The following is a 23,907-nucleotide window of genomic DNA, read 5'->3' on the forward strand; positions in this document are numbered from 1 at the left end:
AGTCTTGCTGTAGTATGTTCCTCCTCTTCTTCCCGACATCATTTGTGCCGACGTGTACCACCACCTCGGGCTCTTCACCCTCGTCCTTCAGGATGTCCTGCACTCTGTCCGCGATGTCTTTCACTCTAGCACCAGGAAAGCAACACACCATCCTTAAATCCCGTCTGCTGCCACAAAAACCCCGGTCAGTTCCTCTCACGATGGAGTCCCCTATTACCACGGCTCTGTGCGATGTCCGACTCTTCCGCTCTGCTTCTGCGGCAACTTTTGATTGACAAACATGGCCGCCTTGCGAACTGGCAGTGTCATCAGACTCTACTGTGTCCAAAAGCTTCAACTTGTTCCTGACAGGTACTTCTCCCGGCGTCTCTTGCACCTGTCTCCTCTCTGCCTTCCTCATCGTCTGCACTCTTCTGCTCTCTTCTGGCATGATTGGTGTAATAACATCACTGAAGGTCTTGTCCAGAAAGATCTCGTTCTCTCGGATGAGCCTAAGGTCTTCGAGTTCTTTCGTCAGTGCTGCAATATGTTCGGCCAATTGCTGAATGTGCGCACACTTTCCACACATATACGAGCCAGACACACCAGAGTCGTTGACTTGCCACATCAAACACGTAGTGCACTGAATCAGCTGAGCAGTCATGTCTTCACCCTCTTCAACTGTGGCGTAACCTCTTTACTCAACCTCCTTATCAAGATTCCTGAGCTGAAGCTTCACTCTTCGATCTAAACTTCCTTAGACCCTCTTCCTATGGCAACTCTGTGGATGATCATCCTCTGCTATTTTCGCCACCGATCAACAGACCCCACTGGCAGAACTATATTTCACTTCCCTTCCCAATCTGTGTTCCGCAGAAGCATTCCCTTCACAATTCCCTTGTTCAGTCCAAATCCCCACCGACCCACCCCCCACTCCCAGCAACTCCCCTTGCCACTGCAAGAGGTGTAAAACCTATGCCCACACCTCACCCCCATCCAAGGCCTCAATGGATCCTTCTACACCCGACAACAATTTTCCTGCATCTCTACACACGTCATCTACTGGGTCCGTTGCTCCAGCTGTGGTCTCCCCTACACTGGGGAGGCAGGATGGTAACTTGCGGAACATTTCAGAGAACATCTCAGGACACACGCACTAAACAACCCCACTGCCCCATAACCGAACCCTTCAACTCCTACTCCCACTCTGCCAAGGACATGCAAGTCCTGGGCCTCCTCCCCCACCAGACGCCTGACGCCTGCAGGAAGAACCCCTCATCTTTCACCTTGGGACCCTCTACTCACATGGGATCAACTCTGATTTCACCAGTTTCGTCAACTCCTCTCCACCCACCTTATCCGAAATCCAACCTTCCAACTCGGCACCGCCCTCTTGAACTGCCCTACCTATCCATCTTCTTTCCCACCGACCTGCTCCGACATATCACCATCACCCAACCACCTTCATCCACCAATCACTTTCCCAGCTACCTTCCACCCAGACCCAACCCCCTCCCACTTATCTCTCAGCCCCCTTGCCCCCCACCCCGCCATTTGTGATGAAGAGCTCCTGCTCGAAATGGCGACTCATCTGCTCCTGGGTTGCTGCCTGACCAGCTGTGCTTTTCCAGCGTCCACCCTTTTTGACTCTGATCTCCAACATCTGCAGTCCTCACTTCCTCCTATTTCCCAGATGGAAATATTCGAGATATTGTGTTTTTCTGTTCGGTGTGTAATCTATCGTTGTACAATGACAGCATTTGCAGGTGGCGCAAAGTTGAAAATATTGAGAACTGAGAGACAAACAGCGAGAGATTTCAAGGAGACAGTGACCCCTGGGGTGGAGGGGATGGAAACCTGGTGACTGAAATTGGATGGAGGGAAGTGTGAACTGAGACATTTTGATGGAAAGTTCAGGAGAGACACTATTAAATAAAAGATACAATTATAAAGGGGGTACAGGTGGAGCTGGGGATATATGTGCAGAATTTGTTGATGGTGGCGTACCGTTTGAGAAAGGGTTTCAACAACCTCAAGGATTCAGAGTTTATTAGAGACAGAGGGGACACAACAGGGAGGTGATGATGAATCTTTATAAAACACTGGCTCTCCCTCAACTCGAGTGTAAGTTCTGGAGCCCGCGCTGTAGGAAGGTTGTGGAGGATTCAGAAAAGGGACAGTAACGATTGACAGGAATGGTTCCAGAAGTGACGGTCTTCAGTTCCCTGGAGAGATTGGAGAAGCTGGGACTGTTCTCCCGAGAGGGGAGAAGGGAGAGAGGAAATCAGATCGAGGTGTTCAATATCAGGAGAGACCAGGACAGAGTGGAGAGAAAGGAACTGTTTCCATCGGCAGAAGCAGCAAGAACCACTGAACACTGAGATAACGTGAATGGCAAAGGAACTAATGACCAGAGGGAGAAATAACAACTTTCTAACTGCAGGATGCACGATTTGAACATTTGAATCTCTCACATCTTTAATTCCCTTCCTGAGAGTGAGCTGGAGACAGATTCAATCGGGGCTGTCCACAGTGAATGGGATCAGCAGCTGAGGTGGAAATAAAGCTATTGGAAACAGTGGGGGGAGGGAGGAGGGGAGTGGATCCTGTGGGACCAGGTGAGGGCCTCTTGCAGAGAGCAGACCCAGAGACAAACCACACACCTTGTTCCATTCTGTGCTGAACCTTTCTATGGTCACTCCATCGATCACCCAGGAACATGGTGAGCACTCCCTCAGTGTTGGGTGAAGGTTGGTGTGGGATCGAGGGTTTTATAAGGAGGGAGACATTAGATCAAGTTTGTATCAGACACACACTGTATTTAAAAGGCAGATGAATTCATGTCAGCTCCATAACAAGATAATCGCTAGATCCCATCCTGTTTAATGAGGTTCCAGCCTTAGCCCGTTGTTGAGATTAGATTGCTTACAGTGTGGAAACCAGCCCTTCGGCCCAACAAGCCCACACCAACCCGCCGAAGCGCACCCACCCAGACCCATTCCGTTACATTTACCTCGTCACCTAACACTATGGGAATTTTGCATGGCCAATTCGCCTAACCTGCACATTTTTGGACTGTGGAAGGAAACCAGAGCACCCAGAGGGGACCCACACAGACACGGGGAGAACATGCAAACTCCACACAGTCAGTCGCCTGAGGCGGGAATTGAACCTGGGTCACTGGCGCTGTGAGGCAGCAGTGCTAACCACTGTGCCACCGTACCGCCCAAGATGCTGCTTGATAAACCCAGACATTAAACCCTGGACAGTCCGGCTCTCTGCTGTATCAATAATTAATGATTCCCAGACCCCTGCCCCCACATCTTCCAGTTTTTAATTCAGACAGTCTTACAGCACAGAAGGAGGCCATTTGGCCCATCGTGTATGTGCAAGCTGTTTGGAAAGATCTGTCCAATTATCACACTCATCCTGCAGCTTCCCTTGTAACTTCTCAGATTGATCCACACAATCCCAATCAACACAAGGAAGGAGAGAGGGACCAGGGAACAGAGACACTGGGAGGACACGTCAAAGAGAGGAGCAGAACTTCCTGGATGTGGACATTCCTGGAGAAGTGACAGTGAATTAAACAACACCAACAAACAGCAAGATCTGATGGTGTTCTGACAAAGGCTTCACTATTCAGATATCGAGCCGCCTGCTCTCTCTCCACAGTTCCTGTCTGAGCTGCTGTGTGTTCCCAGGATTTCCTGATCTTGTTTGTGATCTGTTCTTGTTGCTTTGTCTGCTGATGTCTCCTGTCTAATAAGAATCCAGGAGAATCTCTCCAGAGCTTGGTGACTGGAATATTTCTCCACCCTCCTGACGGGACGGAAGTGAACTCAATGTGTGGTCAGTATCTGCTGGACATGTTCTCTCTGCAGGTTTACAAAGCAGCTCTGCTGTCTGTGGGTAACATTGAGAAGTGGCTCCTGATGGGTTTGTTGAATGTGACTCTCATTCAGAATAAAGTGTGATCGATCATGGTATCAGACAGCACAGGAGGAGGCCATTCAGCCCATCAGATCTGAGTCACTGAAAGAGCCATCCAATCAGGGACAAGGATGGATGGACAATAAACACTGTCCTTATCAGTGACACCCCCGATCACAAGAATGAATTTAGAAAAGGGACAAATTGGACAGGATCAATATTGTCAATTACACTCTCAAGTGGGGGAGTCTGTGTATCATCTGTACACAGAGTGTGAGAGGGTGTACCCCCCCGGCATTATCTGGATGAGGGTGAGATCGAGCTGGGTGTCATCAGCAGACATGTGGAACTTGACATGTTTTGTTATGATGTAACTGAGAGGCAGCGTGTGGCTGTGAAATAGGAAGGGACCAAGGACAGATCTTTGGGGGATTCCCGCCGGAACAGTGTGGGAGCAGGAAGAGAATCCACTGCAGGTGAATCTCTGGCTCTGACTGGGTGGGTAAGAATGGAACCAGGTGAGAGGAGCTCATTGCAGCTGGTAGTGAAATGATTGACTCTGTTCCTGAATATAATCTGAGGTCAAGGCCCTTAAACCAGACACACCTACACAGTGTCAGTAACATCAATGTAAACTTTATTTGTGACACACTTAAAAATACTCAGAAATATGGGCAGTTTGTGGCTCAGTGGTTCACACTGTTGCCTCACAGCAGTAGGGTCCCAGGTTCGATTCCAGCCTCGGGCAACTGTCTGTATGGAGCTTGTACATTCTCCCCGTTCCTGTGTGGGTTTCCTCTGGGTGCTCCGGTTTCCTCTCACAGTCCAAAGACATGCAGGTTAGGTGAATTGGCCATGTTAAATTGCCCATAGTGCTAGGTGCATTAGTCAGAGGGAAATGGGTCTGGGTGGGTTACTCTTCGGAGGGTCAGTGTGGACTGGTTGGGCCGAAGGGCCTGTTTCTGCACTGTAGGGCATCTAATCTAAAAACACGTCACAGCAGGAAGAGGACATTGTTACAACACTCCCTCCCTGAGACAGTCTGACCCAACAGGGTACAGTGATCACAATGACTGTCTCTGTCCTGGGAGCTCCACCAGCCCCAAGGTTTCTTCTGTGGGGGGGACTCACTGGAATCTTACATTTTGGAGGAGATTCCAGTGAGTCACTTGATGAAGGATAGAACAGTATTTCCACAATTTTATAACCATTTATTTGCAAAAACACACACACACACACACACTTCCTGAACCAAAAGTTCCACTTTCAGTTGTGTCTATTCATAAATTTTGAATCCTCAACATTACTGACCCACTGTGACAAAACAAGGACTTCAAAAGGAATTCTGAATCTTAGTAAAATGGCGTTTCCAGGATTAATGACACAGTCCAGTGCCCTCAAGCCACTGAAGGCCTGAAGTGTACCCAAGGACCACATGTCAAATCTCCAGGGAAACCTGGGCACTGAACCAGCCGAGGAAGAGGTTCAGACAGTCAGGACAAACACCCCCCTGCACGGAGAATGGGGACCTCCCCTCCCCCATCCAGTGACCCTGTGTGTGGGATCTTCCCCCTTCCCCACCCAGTGACCCAGTGTGTGTAGGATCTTCCCCTTCCTCCCACAGAGAGGGTCTTTATTTGGATGAAGCGATGAATCCCTCATCCTCCTGGATTGTTACTCTCCGGGGACAGATTTTCAGAGGCTCTGTGTTTTTACCCCCATCAATGAGACCCGGACTGAAGTAAGGATAGAGTTTCTCAGTGAATGTCCCAGTGAAAGTGGAGATATGGGTCTTGTTCTCTGAGTTATAAAAGGACACCTTCCCTCCCTCATAATCCAGACAGACTCGGACCTTCCTCGGACTCACACTGAGATTTAAACAACCGTTAGCCCAGTATTTATTCCCCTCTCTCAGCACCAGTCTCCAGTATCCATTACCTGGATTCAGGTTGCTTTTCCCCTTCCTGGTTATGGACTCCTTGGCCACACCCACATCCCAGTTAGTCTTATTCCCCACCTCCACCTCCCAGGAATGTTTCCCTGATGTGAATCCCTCTGATCCCAGGACACTGATACAGGGATCAAATCTCTCCGGATTGTTGGGAAGCTGCTGCCGATTCCTGGTGTGTCTCACGGTGCTCAGGTCCTCAGACAGGAGAAGGGCAGGATGGGCTGTATTAGGGTCCAAGGTGACTGGAGCTGGGAACAGAGGGACACCAGTAAAATGTTAGTCACACTCACTGTAACTGTCACTGCCGCTTAGTGACTGGGAACATCAGCAACGATCCAGGATTAGAAATTCATCCCCAGGGAAGTAGTTAAGCAGGACTCGGGATAGACCCTGCAATGAGGCTGAGGAAACCCCGTTACAGAGAGAGGGTGGGATAGAGAGAGAGAGAAAGACAGTGTGTCACACAGAGAGAGAGGGGAGGGGGGGGGGGGGAGAAAGAGGGAGGCAGTGTGCGACAGAGAGAGAAAGGGAGAGGGAGAGAGACGCTGTGTGTGACAGAGAGAAAGAGGGAGAGAGGGAGAAACAATGTGTGAGACAGAGAGCGAGTGAGAGAGGATGTGTGTGACAGAGAGAGGGGAACTATGTCTGGGCTAAATACGGAGAAGGAGAGAGATGGTGAATTTGACAGAGAGATGCCGAGTGTGACAGAAACAGAGATGAAAAGAGATGATATCTCTGACAGGGAGAGAGAGAGAGAGAGAGAGAGACGGTGAGTGTGACAGAGAGAGAGAAAGAGACAGTCAGTGTGGCAGAGAGAGACACACAGTGTGTGGTTTCTGGGAGAGAGAGATGGTGTGTGTCACAGAGAGAGAGAATGTTGTGTATGATGTAAACAGAGACAGTGAGTGTGATAGAGTGAGAGAGTGAGATGGCGAGAGTATCAGAGAGAGAAATAGATGGTTTGTGTGACAGAGGGAGAGGCACAGTGTTTGTGACAGACAGAGAGAGAGGCAGAGAGTGTGACAGAGAGAGAGAGAGAGAGAGAGAGATAGTGAGTGATAGAATGAGCAGGACTTTTCCACTTAATGGGGAGTGTTGCTGAACAAAGAGACCTTGGAGTTCAGGTTCATAGCTCCTTGAAAGTAGAGTTGCAGGTAGATAGGATAGTGAAGAAGGCGTTTGGTATGCTTTCCTTTATCAGTCAGAGCACTGAGTATCAGAGTTGGGAGGTCATATTGTGGTTGTTTAGGACATTGGTTAGGCCACTTTTAGAATATTATGTGCAATTCTGGTCTCACTCCTATCGGAAGGATGTTGTGAAACTTGAATGGATGCAGGAAAGGTTTACAAGGATGTTGCCAGGTTGGAGGATTTGAGCTATAGGGAGAGGCTGAGTGGGCTGGGGCTATTATCTCTGGAGCATCAGAGGCTGAGGGGTGACTTTATACAGGTTTATAAAATCATGAGGGGCATGGATAGGGTTAAAGAGACAAAGTCTTTTTTCCTGGGGTGGGGAACCTGAGGGGCAACCTTTTCATGCAGAAGGTGATGCATGTTTGGAATGAGCTGCCAGAGGAAGTGGTGGAGGCTGGTACAATTACAACATTTAAAAGGCATATGGATGGGTATATGGTTCGGAAGATTTTCAAGGGATATGGGCCAAGTGCTGGTAAATGGGACTAGATTAGGTGAGGATAACTGGTCGGCATTGATGGGTTGGACCAAAGGGTCTGTTTCTGTGCTGTACCTCTCTATGATTCTATGAGTGAGCGAGAGAGAGAGATAGAGAGAGAGAGAGATGGTCCGTTTGCCAGAGAGAAAGGAAGAGAGAGAGAGAGAGACGGTGTCTGTGACAGAGTGAGAGACAGTGACTGTGATAGAGTGAGCGTGAGAAAGAGAGACAGAGACAGAGCGAGACAGTGTGTGTCACAGAGAGTGAGTGTGTGAGAGAGAGAGAGATGGTATGTGTGATAGAGAGAGAGAGCGAGATGTATATGTGTGACAGAGATAGACAGTGAATGACAAAGTGACAGTGAGGGAGACAGTGAGTGTGACAAAAAGACATGGTGTGTATGACACAGAGACAGACAGAAGAGCGAGAGATAGCGAGAGAGCGACAATGATTACGACAGAGGGACAGAGATACAGGGAGAGAGACATGGTGATTGTGACAGAGAGAGTGAGAGAGGATGAGTGTGTGACAGAGAGAGTGTCGGAGAGAGAGGGAGAGTGATGGTGAGTGTGACAGAGTGTCACAAAGTTGGTGTGTAAAAATAGTAAAATTGTAAATGAATTGAAAAGCAGAGTGTGGTCCTTTTCGGAGGAAAAGTGCTCTTTAAGCTTGGAGTTCAGCAGAGAAGGAGGTCTGTGTGCAGCTGTGGGAGACAGACTGTTCTAACATGGAAACATGTTACTGTTGGCTTTGTTCATGGACACCTGAGATTTGCTGCTGTTTTGACGACAAGTCGAGTTTGACCAATTAATTTAAACCAAACACTCTGCCATTCAAAACCCACTGAATTTAAAAACCGATGGTGTTTACAGCCTGAAACCAATCACGTTGTGAGAATTTGGTGCATCATCAGGAATATTGAAGGCAGGGTTTTTTGAAAATTGAGAGAAGCCAAATGTCAGAGAGACAAACCTGACTTTGACACAAAATGATGAAGCTCTCTAACAAGGACCCATCAAATGCACCATTTCCAGCTCCAAATCCTCACTGAAGAATCATCAAAAAAAAGGTGTTTGTGATGTGAGCTCAGCAGAAGGAAGATTGGAGACAGCGGGGAAGACATAGACTGTGTAATGTTGAGAGACTAAGTTTAATTTATTGCTCTTATGAATTGGATTTATAAGTGGGAACGTGTTATTGAAACAGCATTCATTCCAGTAGAATTTAATTCAAATATGGAATAGTTAGTAATTTTGTGAATTTGCTCATTGCTGGTGTTAGATCAATACAGTATCAGTGTATGTGACAGAGAGAGAGAGAGAGAGAGATGGTGCATGGACAGAGAGACAGCGAGAGAGAGAGAAAGTGACAGTGTGTGTGACAATAGAGAGGATGTGTGTGACACAGAGAGAGAGAGAAAGAGACTGTGTGACAGAGAGAGAGAGATGGTGCATGTGACAGAGACAGAGAGAGAGAGAGAAAAAAACATTGTGTGTTTCACATAAAGACAGATGTAGAGAGATGGCATGAGTGACAGAGAGAAAGAGAGAGATGGTGTGTGTGAGACAGAGAGAGAGAGAGAGAGATGGTGTGTGTGAGACAGAGAGAGAGAGAGAGAGAGATGGTGTGTGTGAGACAGAGAGAGAGAGAGATGGTGTGTGTGAGACAGAGACAGAGAGGGAGAGAGAGAGAGAGAAACATTGTGTGTTTCACATAAAGACAGATGTAGAGAGATGGCATGTGTGACAGAGAGAAAGAGAGATGTGTGTGAGACAGAGAGAGAGAGAGAGAGATGGTGTGTGTGAGACAGAGAGAGAGAGAGAGAGATGGTGTGTGTGAGACAGAGAGAGAGAGAGAGATGGTGTGTGTGAGACAGAGAGAGAGAGAGATGGTGTGTGTGAGACAGAGACAGAGAGGGAGAGAGAGAGAGAGAAACATTGTGTGTTTCACATAAAGACAGATGTAGAGAGATGGCATGAGTGACAGAGAGAAAGAGAGAGATGGTGTGTGTGAGACAGAGAGAGAGAGAGAGAGATGGTGTGTGTGAGACAGAGAGAGAGAGAGAGAGAGATGGTGTGTGTGAGACAGAGAGAGAGAGAGATGGTGTGTGTGAGACAGAGACAGAGAGGGAGAGAGAGAGAGAGAAACATTGTGTGTTTCACATAAAGACAGATGTAGAGAGATGGCATGTGTGACAGAGAGAAAGAGAGATGTTGTGTGTGAGACAGAGAGAGAGAGAGAGAGATGGTGTGTGTGAGACAGAGAGAGAGAGAGAGAGATGGTGTGTGTGAGACAGAGAGAGAGAGAGAGATGGTGTGTGTGAGACAGAGAGAGAGAGAGATGGTGTGTGTGAGACAGAGACAGAGAGGGAGAGAGAGAGAGAAACATTGTGTGTTTCACATAAAGACAGATGTAGAGAGATGGCATGTGTGACAGAGAGAAAGAGAGATGTTGTGTGTGACAGAGAAAGAGAGAGAGAGAGATGGTGTGTGTGAGACAGAGAGAGAGCTGGTGTGTGTGACAGACAGAGAGAGAGAGAGAGAGGGAGAGAGAGAGGAGGAGAGAGAGAGAGAGACATAAAGACAGATATAGAGAGATGGTGTGTGTGACTGAGAGGGAGGGAGAGAGAGAGAGAAACGTGGTGTGTGTGACTGAGAGACATAGACAGAGGTTTACAGCAAGTGTGACACGGAGAGAGAGGTTGTGTATGACAGAGAGAGAGAGGACGTGTGTTGAAAGAGGGTGAGAGAGAAGGTTTGTGTGACAGAGAGAGAGAGAAAGCAAGAGAGATGGTGTGCCTGACAGAGACACTGAGAGAGAGAAAGAGATGTTGTGTGTGACACTGAGATAGAGAGAGAGAGTGATGGCAAGTGTGACAGAGAGAGGTTGTGTATGACAGAGAGAAAGAGTGGGGCCATGTGTGTGAAAGAGGGTAAAAAAGAGAAAGAGATGGTTTGTATGACAACGAGAGAGACAGTTCATATGACAAAGAGAGAGAGAGAAAGAGAAATGGTGTGTGTGACAGAGGCAGAAATAGAGAGAGATGGTGTACATGACAGAGACAGAGATAGTGTGTGTGACAGAGAGATTGAGAGAGATAGTGTATATGACAGAGAGAGGGCGAAGTGGTGTGTGTGACAGAGAGGAAGAGAGAGAGAGAGTTTGTGTTACAGAGAGACATAGACAGAGGGTCACAGCAAGTGTGACAGAGAGAGAGGTTGTGTGTTGATAGAGAGTGAGAGAAGGTTTGTATGGCAGAGAGAGAGAGAAGCGGTGTGTGTGACAGAGGGTGAGAGAGAGAGGCGTTGTGAGTGACAGAGGGTGAGAGAGAGGTGGTGTGAGTGTGACAGAGGGTGAGAGAGTGATGCAGTGTATGAGTGACAGTGTGAGAGAGTGAGGCGTTGTGAGTGACAGAGGGTGAGAGTGAGGTGGTGTGAGTGTGACAGAGGGTGAGAGAGTGAGGCGGTGTGTGGGGCAGAGGATGAGAGAGAGGCAATGTGTGAGTGACAGAGGGTGAGAGAGTGAAGCGATGTTTGTGACAGAGGGTGAGAGAGTGAGGCAGAGTGAGTGACAGAGGGTGAGAGAGAGAGGTAGTGTGTGTGTGACAGAGGGTGAGAGAGTGAAGCGGTGTGTGAGTGAGAGAGGGTGAGAGAGTGAGGCATTATGTGTGACAGAGAGTGAGAGACAGTTTCTTCATGAAGAGAGAGGGACAGTGGATGTGACAGAAAGTGAGTGCAACAGAGAGAGCGAGATTGCGTGTGTGACATAGAGAGAGAGAGACTGTGTCTGTGAGAGCGACAAAGAGAGATTGGTGCGTGTGAAAGAGAGTGACTGTGAGTGTGACAGAAAGAGAAGGAGGGAGACAGCAAGTGTGACAGAGGGAGAGAGAGGGGTGATTTTTTGACAGAGAGAGAGAGAGAGAGACGGTGTGTATGACAAAGAGAGTGAGAGGCAAGATGTGACAGAGCAAGAGATAGAGAGATAGAGAGTGTGGCAGAGAGAGGGAGTGGGAGAGACAGGGAGGGAGATAGTGAATGTGATAGAGAGAAAGAGAGACAAAGAGAGAGGGTGTGTGTGATATAGACAGAGCTTAAGGAGTGTGTCAGAGTGAGAGAGAGATAGAGGCACGGCGGGTCTGACAGAGGGAGAAAGAGAGAAAGTGTATGATGGAGAGAGAGAGACAGATGGTTTATGAGAGAGAGAGGGACAGTGAGTGTGACAGAGAGAGATAGAGTGAGTGAGACGGTGTGTGATAGCGAGAGAGAGAGAGAGATGGATGTGTGTGAAAGGGAGAGACAGTGAGTATGACAGAGAGAGAGAGGGAGGGAGATAGCAAGTGTGATGATAGAGAGAGAGAGAGAGAGAAGCAGTGTGTCTGACAGGGGGCAGAGAGAGAGAGAGAGAGAGAGACTGTTTCCATGACAGTGAGAGATAGGGTGAATGTGACAGAGAGAGGGAGTGGGAGAGGGAGGGAGAGAGATGGTGTGCACAATAGAGGTGGTGTATGTGACAGAGAAAGAGAGGGATGGTGTGTGTGACTGAGAGAGAGAGAGGGAGAGAGAGAGACAGTGTGTGTGACACAGAGAGAGAGTGAGAGTGAGATGGCAAGTGTGGCTGAGAGAGAGGGATGGTGTGTATGACAGAGAGAGAGACTGCGACAGTCTGTGTGACTGAGAGGGAGAGAGATGGTGCATGTGACAGAGACAGAGAGAGCAAGTGACGGTGCGTGCAACAGAAACACAGACAGACAGAAAGAGATGGTGTGTGTGACAGAGAGAGAGAGAGAGAGAGAGAGAGAGACTGTGTCCAAGAGAGATAGGGAGAGAGGGTGATGGCAAGTGCGAGAGAGAGACAGAGGTTGTGTATTACAGAGAGAGAGAGTGATGCAGTGTGTATGAAAGGCAGTGAGAGAGAGAAAATGATGGTTTATGTGACAGAGAGCAAGGCGGGGAGAGGGATAATGTGTTTGATAGAGGGAGAGACAATGAGTGTGACAGATTGAGAGAGAGAGAGAGAGAGAGATAGTGACTGTGACACAGTGAGAGAGAGAGAGAGGAAGACAGTGAGTGTGAAACACAGAGAAAGAGATGATATGTATGACAGAGAGAGAGATGGTGTGTGTGAAAGAGGGATGGTGAGTGTGACAGAGAACAAGAGAGAGAGAGAGTGTGTACTACAGCGAGAGAGAGAGAGAAAGAGAGAGAGAGTGACAGTGCATGTGACAGGGAGAGACAGTGCTTATCATAGAGAGAGAGAGAAAGACAAAGAGAGAGAGAGAGAGAGAGAGAAAGACAGTGTTTATTACAGAGAGAGAGGGAGAGTGACAGTGCATGTGACAGGGAGAGTTTTCGGAGTGCTGCCCCTTGACAAGGTGCAGACTAAGATGGTGTGTATGACAGAGAGAGGGACTTGCAGACTGGCCCAGCTCTGGGAGCTGTCCACCCCAACAAGGCCTTTTATCTGGAAGCTGCAGCCACTGACATCAGTTTAAGGGAAGCCCTCCAGTTGGAAACAAACAATCACTTGTGACCTTAAGCCTTTAACCATCATAATCTGCTGTCAGACAGAATAATCAAAGAAGGAACAGGATCTTATGCTGGAGTTTTGTGGAAGATGGATAAAGATAAACAGAATGTTGGGTCAATGCTCCACAAAGGGAGGTTGAAGAAGCGATGTCCCTTCGCAATACTAGGTGTGTCCAGCAGGTGGAGTGGGTCACTGTGACTCTGTGATCAGTCAATTCTGTATTTTCATAGAAAACTGACTGAAGTGAAATCTTATCAGTTACAAAGACAATTAAACATTTATTGTGAATACACAGCTCCATTCTACTCATAAATATGAGAGTTGTTGAAGAGCTGGTGTCAGGAAACTCACACCCACCTGTATTAATCACTGTCAGCATCTTTTTCCACACTCTGTACTGCAGGGAGCCAATGTACTTGCCCACATTTATTAAAGGGTAAACCTTCTGTGGCTCTGGGAGAATTTGCTTCACTCTGAAACAGGAGATAAAGGTCAATGTTGGGTCATTCCAGGGTGGGAGAGGGATATGTTAGAAATAAAAATCAAATCAAGGATGTAAGATTTACCTTTGCTTTGTGTCCGGAAATTTCTGTGGAGCAAAAACATTTTTACAGTTAGTGTTTCGAGAATATTTTATGACAAAAAGTAAATTTCCAGACTGGATTCCCCAAAACATGAACATTTTAAATTCAGGAAGTTATTAGGCAGTGTCTTCCTGTCCTCACTGGTCTGAGTTACTCCACAATATTACAAATTACTGAATCTGACTGCACAGAGATCCAACCCAATTGGTATATCTTCATGGAGGTTAAATTGCTGTGATTAGTTTATTGTTTACAGAGTTTCTTTAATGTTTACTTCCCTGTTATAATGTGTATGTGTCCTGAAGACAAATGTTTCTGGGAATCTACACCAGGATTGTTCAATAGAATTCACCGACCCTCCTGGAAAGAGGGTGAAGCTGCAATTTTAGTTTTATGTTCAGTACCAGGACTCATCAGCCAGTCTCCAAATCTTTTTCTGCAGTCAGGTCACTCTGTGTACCCTGAAACCCTGAACCATGCAGATTGAATTATAATGTAAGGGACACTCACTGTGAGTCACTCTGACCTCAATGACCAACCAGCTGAATGGCAACTCCATTGTCAGAGGGACCAGGTTTCAGCTGAGCTGTTAAACTGAGGTTCCACGCTCTCTCCCCATTGAATAGTGTCACTATGTACTGAGTTTCTACCTGTCCCCGGTGTTGGGAAGGATGGGCCTGGCCTTGCTGCTGTGGAATGCTCCAAGTAGTTGGACTGTTCCCCATCACCGTCCTTCATGGAGACATTTACAAAGAGAAACACCTTTCACCACAATCCCTCAGGAAGTGGTCAGCATGTAACATCCTTGATATCCTGAGGGAAAAGGAGAGGCTGGATCCTGTCGTGGTGAGAAGGGCACTTCCTGTGAGATCCTTTATATACACCCAGTCGGTCTGTGTCACCACATGCTGCCCTCGAAGTGGCTGCAGGGAGTAGAGACTGTCACACATCTCCTTCTGGAAAGGGCCTTTGTAAAGGAAGGCTGGAGGAAGATGCAGTGGTTTGTGTCGAGGTTCATCCAGAGCAGCTCCATGGCGTGGGACTCTGGGCTCGATGGTGTGTTCCCCGAGGGACACACCGAGACAACAGTGACTGTACCTGGAGGACCATCAACTCAGTGAAAGGTGCTCTTTGGTCCTCCCAAAACTTGTTGGTCTTCCAAACAGAGAGTTGACCTCGACCGATTGTTGCAGACTGGGACATTCTAAGGCCCAGGACTACGTGCTGAGGGACACATTAAAAGTTGGTGCAGCTGCCGCCCAGGCACAGTGGGGAAAGACCACTGTCTGAGGGCTTTCTATTGAAGTGAATCCGTTCAGTTATCAGTCCCTCCTGGAACCTCAAATGTATGGAAATCTAGTCTTGGACAAGTCACAACTGCCTTTGGTTTGTTTGGTGGATAGAGTCAAGCTCCAATGTTTGTTGTTTCTCCATATGTGACAGTACAGAACCAAACTGCTTTACTGCCTGTGTATATAAAGATAGCTTTATGAATAAAGTATATTTTTGAAATTAAAATAACAAGTAAACTGAGTAGATCCCAAGAGGAACACTGGAGTTCTCCCTGTGTCCTGGTCAACATTTATCCCTCAGCCCACATTGACACCACAGACAGTGGTGTTGCCATGGTCTTACCAGACCGTAGGGCTGCTCTCGCATTGGGGAGAGATGACTGGTGGTGATTACCCTGCGGGCCACCATACCTCAGACAAGGGGAGAGGTTGGGAAGGAAGGCACTTCATGGTAACCTCAGACAGTGATGGGAAATGAGCCCTTGCTGTTGGTATCACACTGCTTCACAAACTGCCCCCTTCAGCATTTCGATACGTAATAGAGAATTACCAAAATTAAGTTCTCAGGGGCTCACTGAACACAGTGGAAATTATGAAAAATCATATTCATTCTGATATAAATGGTTGTCATGTGGGGACACACCCCTCCCATTGTCGGAACATTTCACTATTTAACTGCTGAGAGAAAGCTCAATCTGTCTGTGTATCTGACCCTGTGGAGAGTTCTCTCTCCTGGACAGAATCATTCCTGTTCCAGCCAGGGACACTGTAAACATGTTACAGCCTGGCTGGACCCTGCACTGTAGGTCCCAGTGTCTGATCAGCAGCTGGACTGGAAATGTACCCTCAGGGGAGAATGGTCTGACCATCCTGAGGGTTTCTCACTCTTTATGAAGCTGATTTTCCTCATGGTTTCAGCTCATTACAATGTTCCTCTGTAATATTTCCCTGTAGTGGGCACACTCCAGATTGTGTCATTTCCATGTTAAAGACAGCAGTTCGTGCTCTTGGGTGTGAGACAGAGAAAACCCAATGTCCCAGGTCATTGGCGTTCTGTAACTCAGTGAGGTTTATACTCTACATTTTAAGGACAGAATCTGCAATTCATCAAGACAATCTCAAAGAAAAGAGGCAAAGAAAAGAAAAATAAATAGTTACTGTTAAAAATGTGATGTTGTCCTGTTCCCTCAGCTCTTGTTCAATATCCTGAACAGTGATTGAAAGGGATGAGATTTCCTCTGTTATCTTTGCAATCCTCTCCTTCATCTCCTGACTGTGTTTCTCTTTTTCCAGTTTCAGATCTTCCAACATAATCCTCTCTTCCTCACGGAGAAACTGATGAAGTTTTTCAAATTCAATTTTAATCTGTTTCTCTGTTTTTACGCCTTGGTCCTTTGGGAAATAATAATCAGATTGAACAAAAACAAATGAAGAGTTTTAAAATGTTGTTCAGCCTGAGCAGTCATAGAGTCATAAAGATGTACAGCGCAGAAACAGACCCTTCAGTGAGACCCATCCATGCTGACCAGATATGCTAAATTAATCTCGTCCCGTTTGCCAGCACTAGGCCCATATCCCTCCAAACCCTTCGGATTCATACACCCATCCCAATGTCATTTAAATGCTATTCTTGTACCAGCCTCCACCACTTCCTCTGGCAGTTCATTCCATACATGCACCGCCCTCTTCACAGGTCCCTTTAATACCTTTCTCATCTCACCTTAAACCTCTGGCCTGCAGTTTTAGCCTTCACGACCCCAGAGAAAAGACCTGGGCTATTCATCCAATTTCTGCCCCTCACGATTTTATAAACTTCTATAAGGTCATGCCTCAGCCTCCAATGCTCCAGGGAAAACAGCCCCAGCCTATTCAGCCTCTCCCTGTAGCTCAGTTCCTCCAACCCTGGCAGCATCTTGTAAATCTTTTCTGAGGCCTTTCTCATTTCACAGCATCTTTCCTGCAGCAGGGAGACCAGAATTGAATTCCAGCAGTATTCCAGAAGTGGTATAACTAATGTTCTGTACAGTTGCAACATGATCCCCTAACTCCTGTCCCCAATGCACTGTTCATGTCCGACTCATATCAGTAAATTATTCAAACTTTCCCAATCTGGTCAAATCCATGATGTGTAGAAACATCTTCTCTGGATCCACATTTTCAAATCCTATTAGAATTTTTAAAAATTCAAACGGGTTAGCCTCAGTCTTCTCTTTTCCAAAGAAGTGACTCACAACCTGTTCAATCATTCCTAAAAAGTGCTAAATTCTGATAGAACATAGAACATTACAGACCCTTCAGCCCTCGATATTGCACAGACCTGTGAAACCCATCTAACCTATACTATTCCATTTTTATCCATATGTGTATCCAATGACCATTTAAATACCCTTAAAGTTGGCGAGTCTAGATTAGATTAGATGAGATTACTTTCAGTGTGGAAACAGGCCCTTCGGCCCAACAAGTCCACACTGCCCCGCTGAAGTGCAACCCACCTATAACCCTACATTTACCCCTTACCAAACACTACGGGCAATTTAGCATGGCCAATTCACCTGGCCTGCACATCTTTGGACTGTGGGAGGAAACCGAAGCACCCGGAGGAAACCCACACAGACACAGGGAGAATGTGCAAACTCCACACAGTCAGTCGCCTGAGGCGGGAATTGAACCCAGGTCTCTGGTGCTGCGAGGCAGCAGTGCTAACCACTGTGCCACCGTGCCACCCACAATGGCTGTAGGCAGACCATTCCATGCCCCAACTATTCTCTGAGTAAAGAAATGACCTCTGATATCTGTCCTACATTTACTACTCCTCACATTAAAGCTATGTCTCCTTTTGTTAGCCATCACCATCTGAGGAAAAAGGCTCTCACCGTCCAGCCTATCTAACCCTCTGATTATCTTACATGTCTCAATTAAGTCACCTCTCAACCTTCTTCTCTCTCATGAAAATATCCAGGTTAGTTCATGCAATATCTATTTATAATATGGAGACTGGAATTCTCCACAGTGCAATTCTGAATGGTTACAATTCTGTACAAAATATAGAACAAAGTAAGATCAGAAGTACCTGAATGTGGGACATTGTTTTCTCATAATCACTTTTGACGGATTCACATTCCTTCTTCTTCTCCTGAATTGGCTTCAGGGAGGTTTCCAGTTCCTCCTGAACAAAACAATCAATTTATGAGCACATTTTCAGAAATATGTTCTCCAAAAATGAAACATCATTAGATTGAAATTCATAGTGGGCATAACTTTAGGATGATTGGGGGAATGATTAAATCAAGTCTGAGAAAAACATTCAGTCAATGAGTGGCATTTGTCTGGAATTTGCGGCCTAGTTTGATTGTGGAGGTATGAGAGATGTTGTAACCTGCAAGACTATGGGTCAGGGCCTGGACGGTGGGATCAGTAGAGATAGCTGTAAATTTGTATTCAGACTGAATGGCCTCCTTCTGCCAGAACTTTCTCTGGTTTTATTGAAGGAAGGCCATAAAAGTACAAATGTTGCTTCATGGAGTTCAGTGTAACAAACAGAGCCAGAGAAGTCGTAAATGAAATTCACTCTGGGGAGGTGAAGCATTGGGAGAGAATCCACAGGACTGGTCAGACACTGAGAGGTGTAAAGGTACAGAGGACTTTAGAGAACCTGTCCACAGGTCCTTGAAGGTAGCAACACAGGAAGGTAATGTTATTAATGAGATATGGAAACTTTATTTAATGGTCAGTGTATAAATTATAAGAACAGGATGGATACATTTGAATTGTAGAAATCATTAATAAGGCCACACCTAGAACACTGAACACCGTTCTGCTCACCACATTACAGGAAGGATGGGCCCACACCACAGCAGTGTGTTACCATGGAGAATTGTACACGTAAGGAAAGATGAAATAAATCAGGCCTATTTCCATTGGGATGGGGCAGACTGAGGAGATCGAATTGAGCTGTACGTAATTATGAAGGGCCCTGAGAAATTGGATAGGAAGGACATAACTTCCTGAGCAGAGATTTCATTGATCACGTCAGTGGAATTGCTGAAAGAAGTAGCTGGGAACTGAGATATCTTTTCACCCAGTTTGGGTTTCACTGCCTGAAAATGTGGGAGAGACAGAAACCCTTGTCACAGTGTGACAATGCTGTCACTTTAAGGGGTTATTTGTCCTGGCTTTTTTGAAGATAGGTTGTAAGGCAAAGGTACTGAACTAGCTACTGAAGACCTTGTGAGTAAAGAGCTTGGGGGACATTGGGTTTTTTTACCAGCCTGAATGGGTGTGGCCAGCTCTCCTCTTTCTGGGTTTTGGTTTTTTCAGTTCCATTGGAAGATATTAGGGTCTCAAAAGAAACTTCAGTGAATGTCGCTTCACTGCTACTTTCTCTAAATCTTCTCAAGATGTTTTTTTTCTCTTTAATTGGAGAACTACATGTGAGAATCCGTGTCTGAATTTTCCTTTTTCCATGGGTGTGTTTATTGGATTTTCCGACATTGGAACAGTTAATTAGTAATATTCGCTGCATCTATTATTAAGTTATTCTAAATTCCTCTTTCTTTGGTTGTATTTTAATGAAACTGTTTAAATAAGTTGTGCTTTGCTGAACATCGAGTAGTTTGACCAGTTGCATCAGATTTATGGGCGGTATGGTGGCTCAGTAGTTAGCACTGCAGCCTCACAGGGTCCTGGGGTTGAATCCAGCCTCAGGTGACTGTTTGGAGTTTGCACATTCTCCCCCTATCTGCGTGGGTTTCCTCTGGGTGTTCTAGTTTCCTCCCACAATCCAAAGATGTACAGGTTCGGTGAATTGCCCATAGTGTTCAGCAATGTGTAGGTTCGGTGCATTAGTCAACGGTAAATATAGAGTAATATGGTCAGGGAATGGGTCTGGGTGGGTTATTCTTTGTAGTATCAGTGTGGACTTGTTGAGCCGAATGGCCTGTTTCTGCACTGTAGGGATTCTTAAAAACAAAATGTTCTTCTAAAGATCTGGTACAGGTACTGTGTAATTGCCTTTAAAATAAAAAAAAGTTAGAGTCTGGGCTATCTTCTTAAAATATTTAAAGGGGGTCCGATCTGGTCCGTAAAAACAGTCAAAACATTTTCCAAGGCTCCAGAACAGAAGCTGGAAAGTGGGATCAGGACTGGTGGCTCTTTATCAGCCAGCACAGATACAATAGGCTGAGCAGACGCATTGGAGCAGGAGTCGGCCAGTCAGCCCCTCAGGCCGAGCTGTGCTATTCTAGATCAGGGCTGCTCATCTACATCAGTGCCATTTTCCTGCACTATCCCCATATCCCCTTGATGTCACCACTATCTAGAAATCTTGGATCTGTGTCTTGAACACACTCAGTGACTGAGCTTCCACAGGTCTGTGGGGTGAAGAATTCCAAAGATTCACCACCATCTAAATGGTCTCCCTCTGTGCTGTAAATTTCTGTGTTTCTGTGATTGTTGTTGGTGTTCCTTGTCCCTGATTCATGGGGTTTCTGCTGAAGTTAGTTCCCACATGTCCCTCATGTGCCTGACATCACATTCCCTGCAGTAACAGCTCTGCTCAGAACTCGGTCACAGCAGGAGCCACCCAGGACCCACAGCGGGACTCCAGCCTGGGAGTAGTCACTGTCACAGCAGAATTCTCCAATGGGTTATGGAGCAGTAAATGGAGGCAGCAGGTCCAGGGCTTAATAGCGGGTCCAAGTGAGGCAGCCAGGCTGGCTAAAGGCACAGACGTGGTCTGAGACAGATATGAGGGGGTTTACACAACAGGAGTATGAAGTGAAAAGGGCCAGATAATGGTGGGAAGGGGGAAAAGCATGGGCAAGGAAGAAAACCTAAAGGATGTGGTTGGAGAGAGTTGGAAGAAGCAGAGAGGAGAGTTTCAGTGATGGGACATGGGGGACAAGGAGGTGTGGGAGTTACATATTCAGAGTGAGAAACTGAATTGGATGATGAAGGTGTTGGTAAGGGTGAGAGAGTGGGGGTGTTGGACAAGGGGCAGTGTCAAGGTTAGGCTGGATGGATCTGAGCTTGGAGGCGGTGATGCTCAGGGAGGTTACTGGAAATTCTGAAATAGGGCACAGTGACAGGGGGAGTGAGGAGCATGGCAGAGGGTGGGGAACAGAGGAAAGGATCAGATCATCAAGTGTCAAGGTTACAAACTCCTTTCACATGGCCTCCTAAATGTTAAACGTTCCACATTCTTGTTTCAAAACATCGCTCTGGCCTTGTCTTCCCTGTTTCTCTGGAATGTCCTTCAGCCTCACAATCCTGTTAGACACCGGCTGTCATCAAATCCTGAACATCTCTGATTTTCATCACTCCCCCATTGGTGGCTGAACCTTTAGCAGCCAGGACCCCGAGCTTCTGGAAAATTCTCCCAAAATCTCTTCATTTCTCTCTCTCTCTCACTCACTCTCTCTCTCCTGTTCTCTCTCTGTCTCCCCCTCTCCCTCAGGAGGATAAACCTCTCCCTGTTTGACCAAGCTTCTGGCCATGGCCCTCATGTCACCTGATCTGGTTTGGTGTCTAAGTTTACTTCATAACATTCCCGCTCCGGGCCTTCGCAAGTTTTCTGACGTTAAAACACTGAATGAATATAAGTTTTCATTGTTGTTCTAAAGTGAAAAATTCATCTAACTGCTAAGTAATTGAAGGGTAATTAGTGAAAGATGGTCAAACCTGAATCTCTGAATGTTCCCTGTTCAGGATTCCATCCTCTGTTTTCATCACCTCCTGTAATCTAATTCTGGCCTCTTGAACACCCCCATTTTAAACACTCCCCCATCAGTGTCGCCATCTTTTGCATTGCAGGCCCTGAGCTTCGAGAATGTTCTCTCTCAACCTCTCTCTCTCTCTCCCCCTTTCTCTTTCTCTTTCAGGAAAATAAACTTTTCCTCTTTGACCAAGCCTCTGATCATTGTTCTGACATCACCTGATGTGACTCAGTGTCCAAAGTAATTGTAGAACATTCATCTGAAATAGCTTATGATGTTTTATTAGATTAAAAGCATTGGATAATTGTCAGTTTTTGTTGTAAAAGGTAGCTTTGACGAAAGGAAATCTACCACCCTCTGTCGTTTATCAGAAGGAAAAAGATTTACTAAGTAGTTGAATAATAATCATTTTGAGACACTCAAACTTGAGCCTTTGAATGTCCCCTGCAGGATTCTGTATTTTATTTTACTCAGTGTCTCCTCACCTTAAACTCTTCAGCAGCTTCTTCCACTGGCAGCACCTCATGGTTTTGATGACTTTTTGAAGACTGGCAAATCAGACAGATGAGCTGATTATCAGTTTTACAGAATAATTTCAGTTTCTCCTTGTGTCGGTTGCATTCCTGCTGAATTTCACCACCTCCACCGCTTTTCACAAATGTCTCCACGATGTTGGAGAGAATGCGGAGGGATCTCAGGGTCCTGGAGGAAGTCTCCTTTCTACAGACAGGACAGCAGGCAGTGTCAGCTTTCTCCCAGTACTGGGTCACACAGGATCGACAGAAGCTGTGATCACAGTCGAGTAAGACAGGATCTTTATACAGATCGTGGCAAACAGCACAGGAAAGATCAGCTTCCATCGTGAAGGATTAATCTCTGTGCTTTGTGCTCAAAGTAAAATGGTGATCAGTGTTCAGTGAAATACTTTCAGTTTCATTTCCTGATTCCAGCAGCAACATTATAAAACAGATTCTAGAAAAAGGCAAGACAAGGAAGGAAGATAAACAGATCACAGAAAACCACGATTTGTTCATTAATTTTTAACCAGGGAATCAGTCTGCCTCACTGGTCTGACTTTGTTTCTGGTCAGTAAAAACATCAACATGTTTTCATGTTATTCTTAAGGAGGATAAAGAAAGAGCAGCTAACCTGGAGAGGAGTGCTTTAAACTGTGTTCCCACAGGAGTCTGATTACAGCAGGACTGTCATAGAGTTACAGTGAGGGTAACTGAAGGAAATTATTACAGTGTCAGTAAGACAACAGTTTGCTTTTACTATGGAGCGAAATATCAAAGGTTTGTGAAACAGAGATGGTGGTTATTAACCTGCACAGTGTCATGGTCTGTTTGTAAACATTATGGGAGGAATATGATTGGGGTCCAAATGACAGGGACAATGACAGGAAATCTGGGGAAATCTGGGGAAAATCCAGTGAGCTCTTCTCCATGTCAGGAACAAGAAGTCACATTTTGAGTTCCAGACTTTGAATTGAGATTCTGGCTTGGGAATGGCGAAATGCCTATTAATGGGAATTATTGCCTGTGATCACCCTCATTAAATGTGAATCCTGCCTCATTACTCTTATTCTTCTACGAAATACGACACTGAGAATTCCCAACATGCAAGTCAGAGAGTGTATCTGGAAAATCCAGCTCACCACTCGCTCCTCTGGACCACCATCCTGGGCACCACACCACCCAGAACATCTTCCCCTCCCCATCCCTTTCTGCCTTCTGCAAGGACTGTACCATCTGACAGTCCTTGGTTCACTCCACTCCCACCAACGAAGCCCCAGGTACCTTCCCCTGCAACAAGAAAAGATCAAAACCTGCCGGTACACCACCCCCTCACCTCCATCCAGGGCCCCAAACAGCCTTCCAGGTGAGACAGAGGTTCACCTGCCTCTCCTCCAACCGAGTTAACTGTATCAAGTGTTCCCAATGTGGTCTTCTCCACATCAGGGAGACTGAACGTAAACTTAGGGAATGGTTCACCGAGAATCTCATCTGGGCCCGCAGGGGCCAACCAGAACTCCCAGTCACCGCCCATTTTAATTCCCCTTCCCGCTCCCTTTCTGACATGACTATCCTTGGCCTCTTCCATTGCCAAAACAAACTACAGCTCCTATTGGAGGGACAACACCTTATCTATCACCTGGGCACACAAGAGCAGCACCAGAGCACTCCCAGGCAGCAGCTGCACACACCCCACTTCCACAGACATTGGCATTCAATATGTGCCAGCCTCTCCACACCAT

General features: G+C 46.5%; 1 protein-coding gene across 1 annotated transcript; it reads right to left on the reverse strand.

Moving 5' to 3' along the window:
* Positions 1–4,532: 4,532 nt before the first annotated feature.
* LOC140455199 (zinc-binding protein A33-like) lies at positions 4,533–22,549 on the reverse strand. The gene is made up of 6 exons (XM_072549914.1): positions 22,136–22,549; positions 18,008–18,103; positions 16,096–16,329; positions 13,628–13,650; positions 13,419–13,534; positions 4,533–6,111 (listed from the first exon to the last, which is right to left on the reverse strand). The coding sequence occupies exons 1-6, from the start codon at positions 22,508–22,510 to the stop codon at positions 5,546–5,548; spliced, it is 1,410 nt and encodes a 469-aa protein (XP_072406015.1). The 5' UTR covers positions 22,511–22,549; the 3' UTR covers positions 4,533–5,545.
* Between the last annotated feature and the right edge of the window lie 1,358 nt (positions 22,550–23,907).

This window comes from Chiloscyllium punctatum, chromosome 30, assembly GCF_047496795.1.
Source record: "Chiloscyllium punctatum isolate Juve2018m chromosome 30, sChiPun1.3, whole genome shotgun sequence".
In the NCBI taxonomy this organism is placed as follows: domain Eukaryota; kingdom Metazoa; phylum Chordata; class Chondrichthyes; order Orectolobiformes; family Hemiscylliidae; genus Chiloscyllium; species Chiloscyllium punctatum.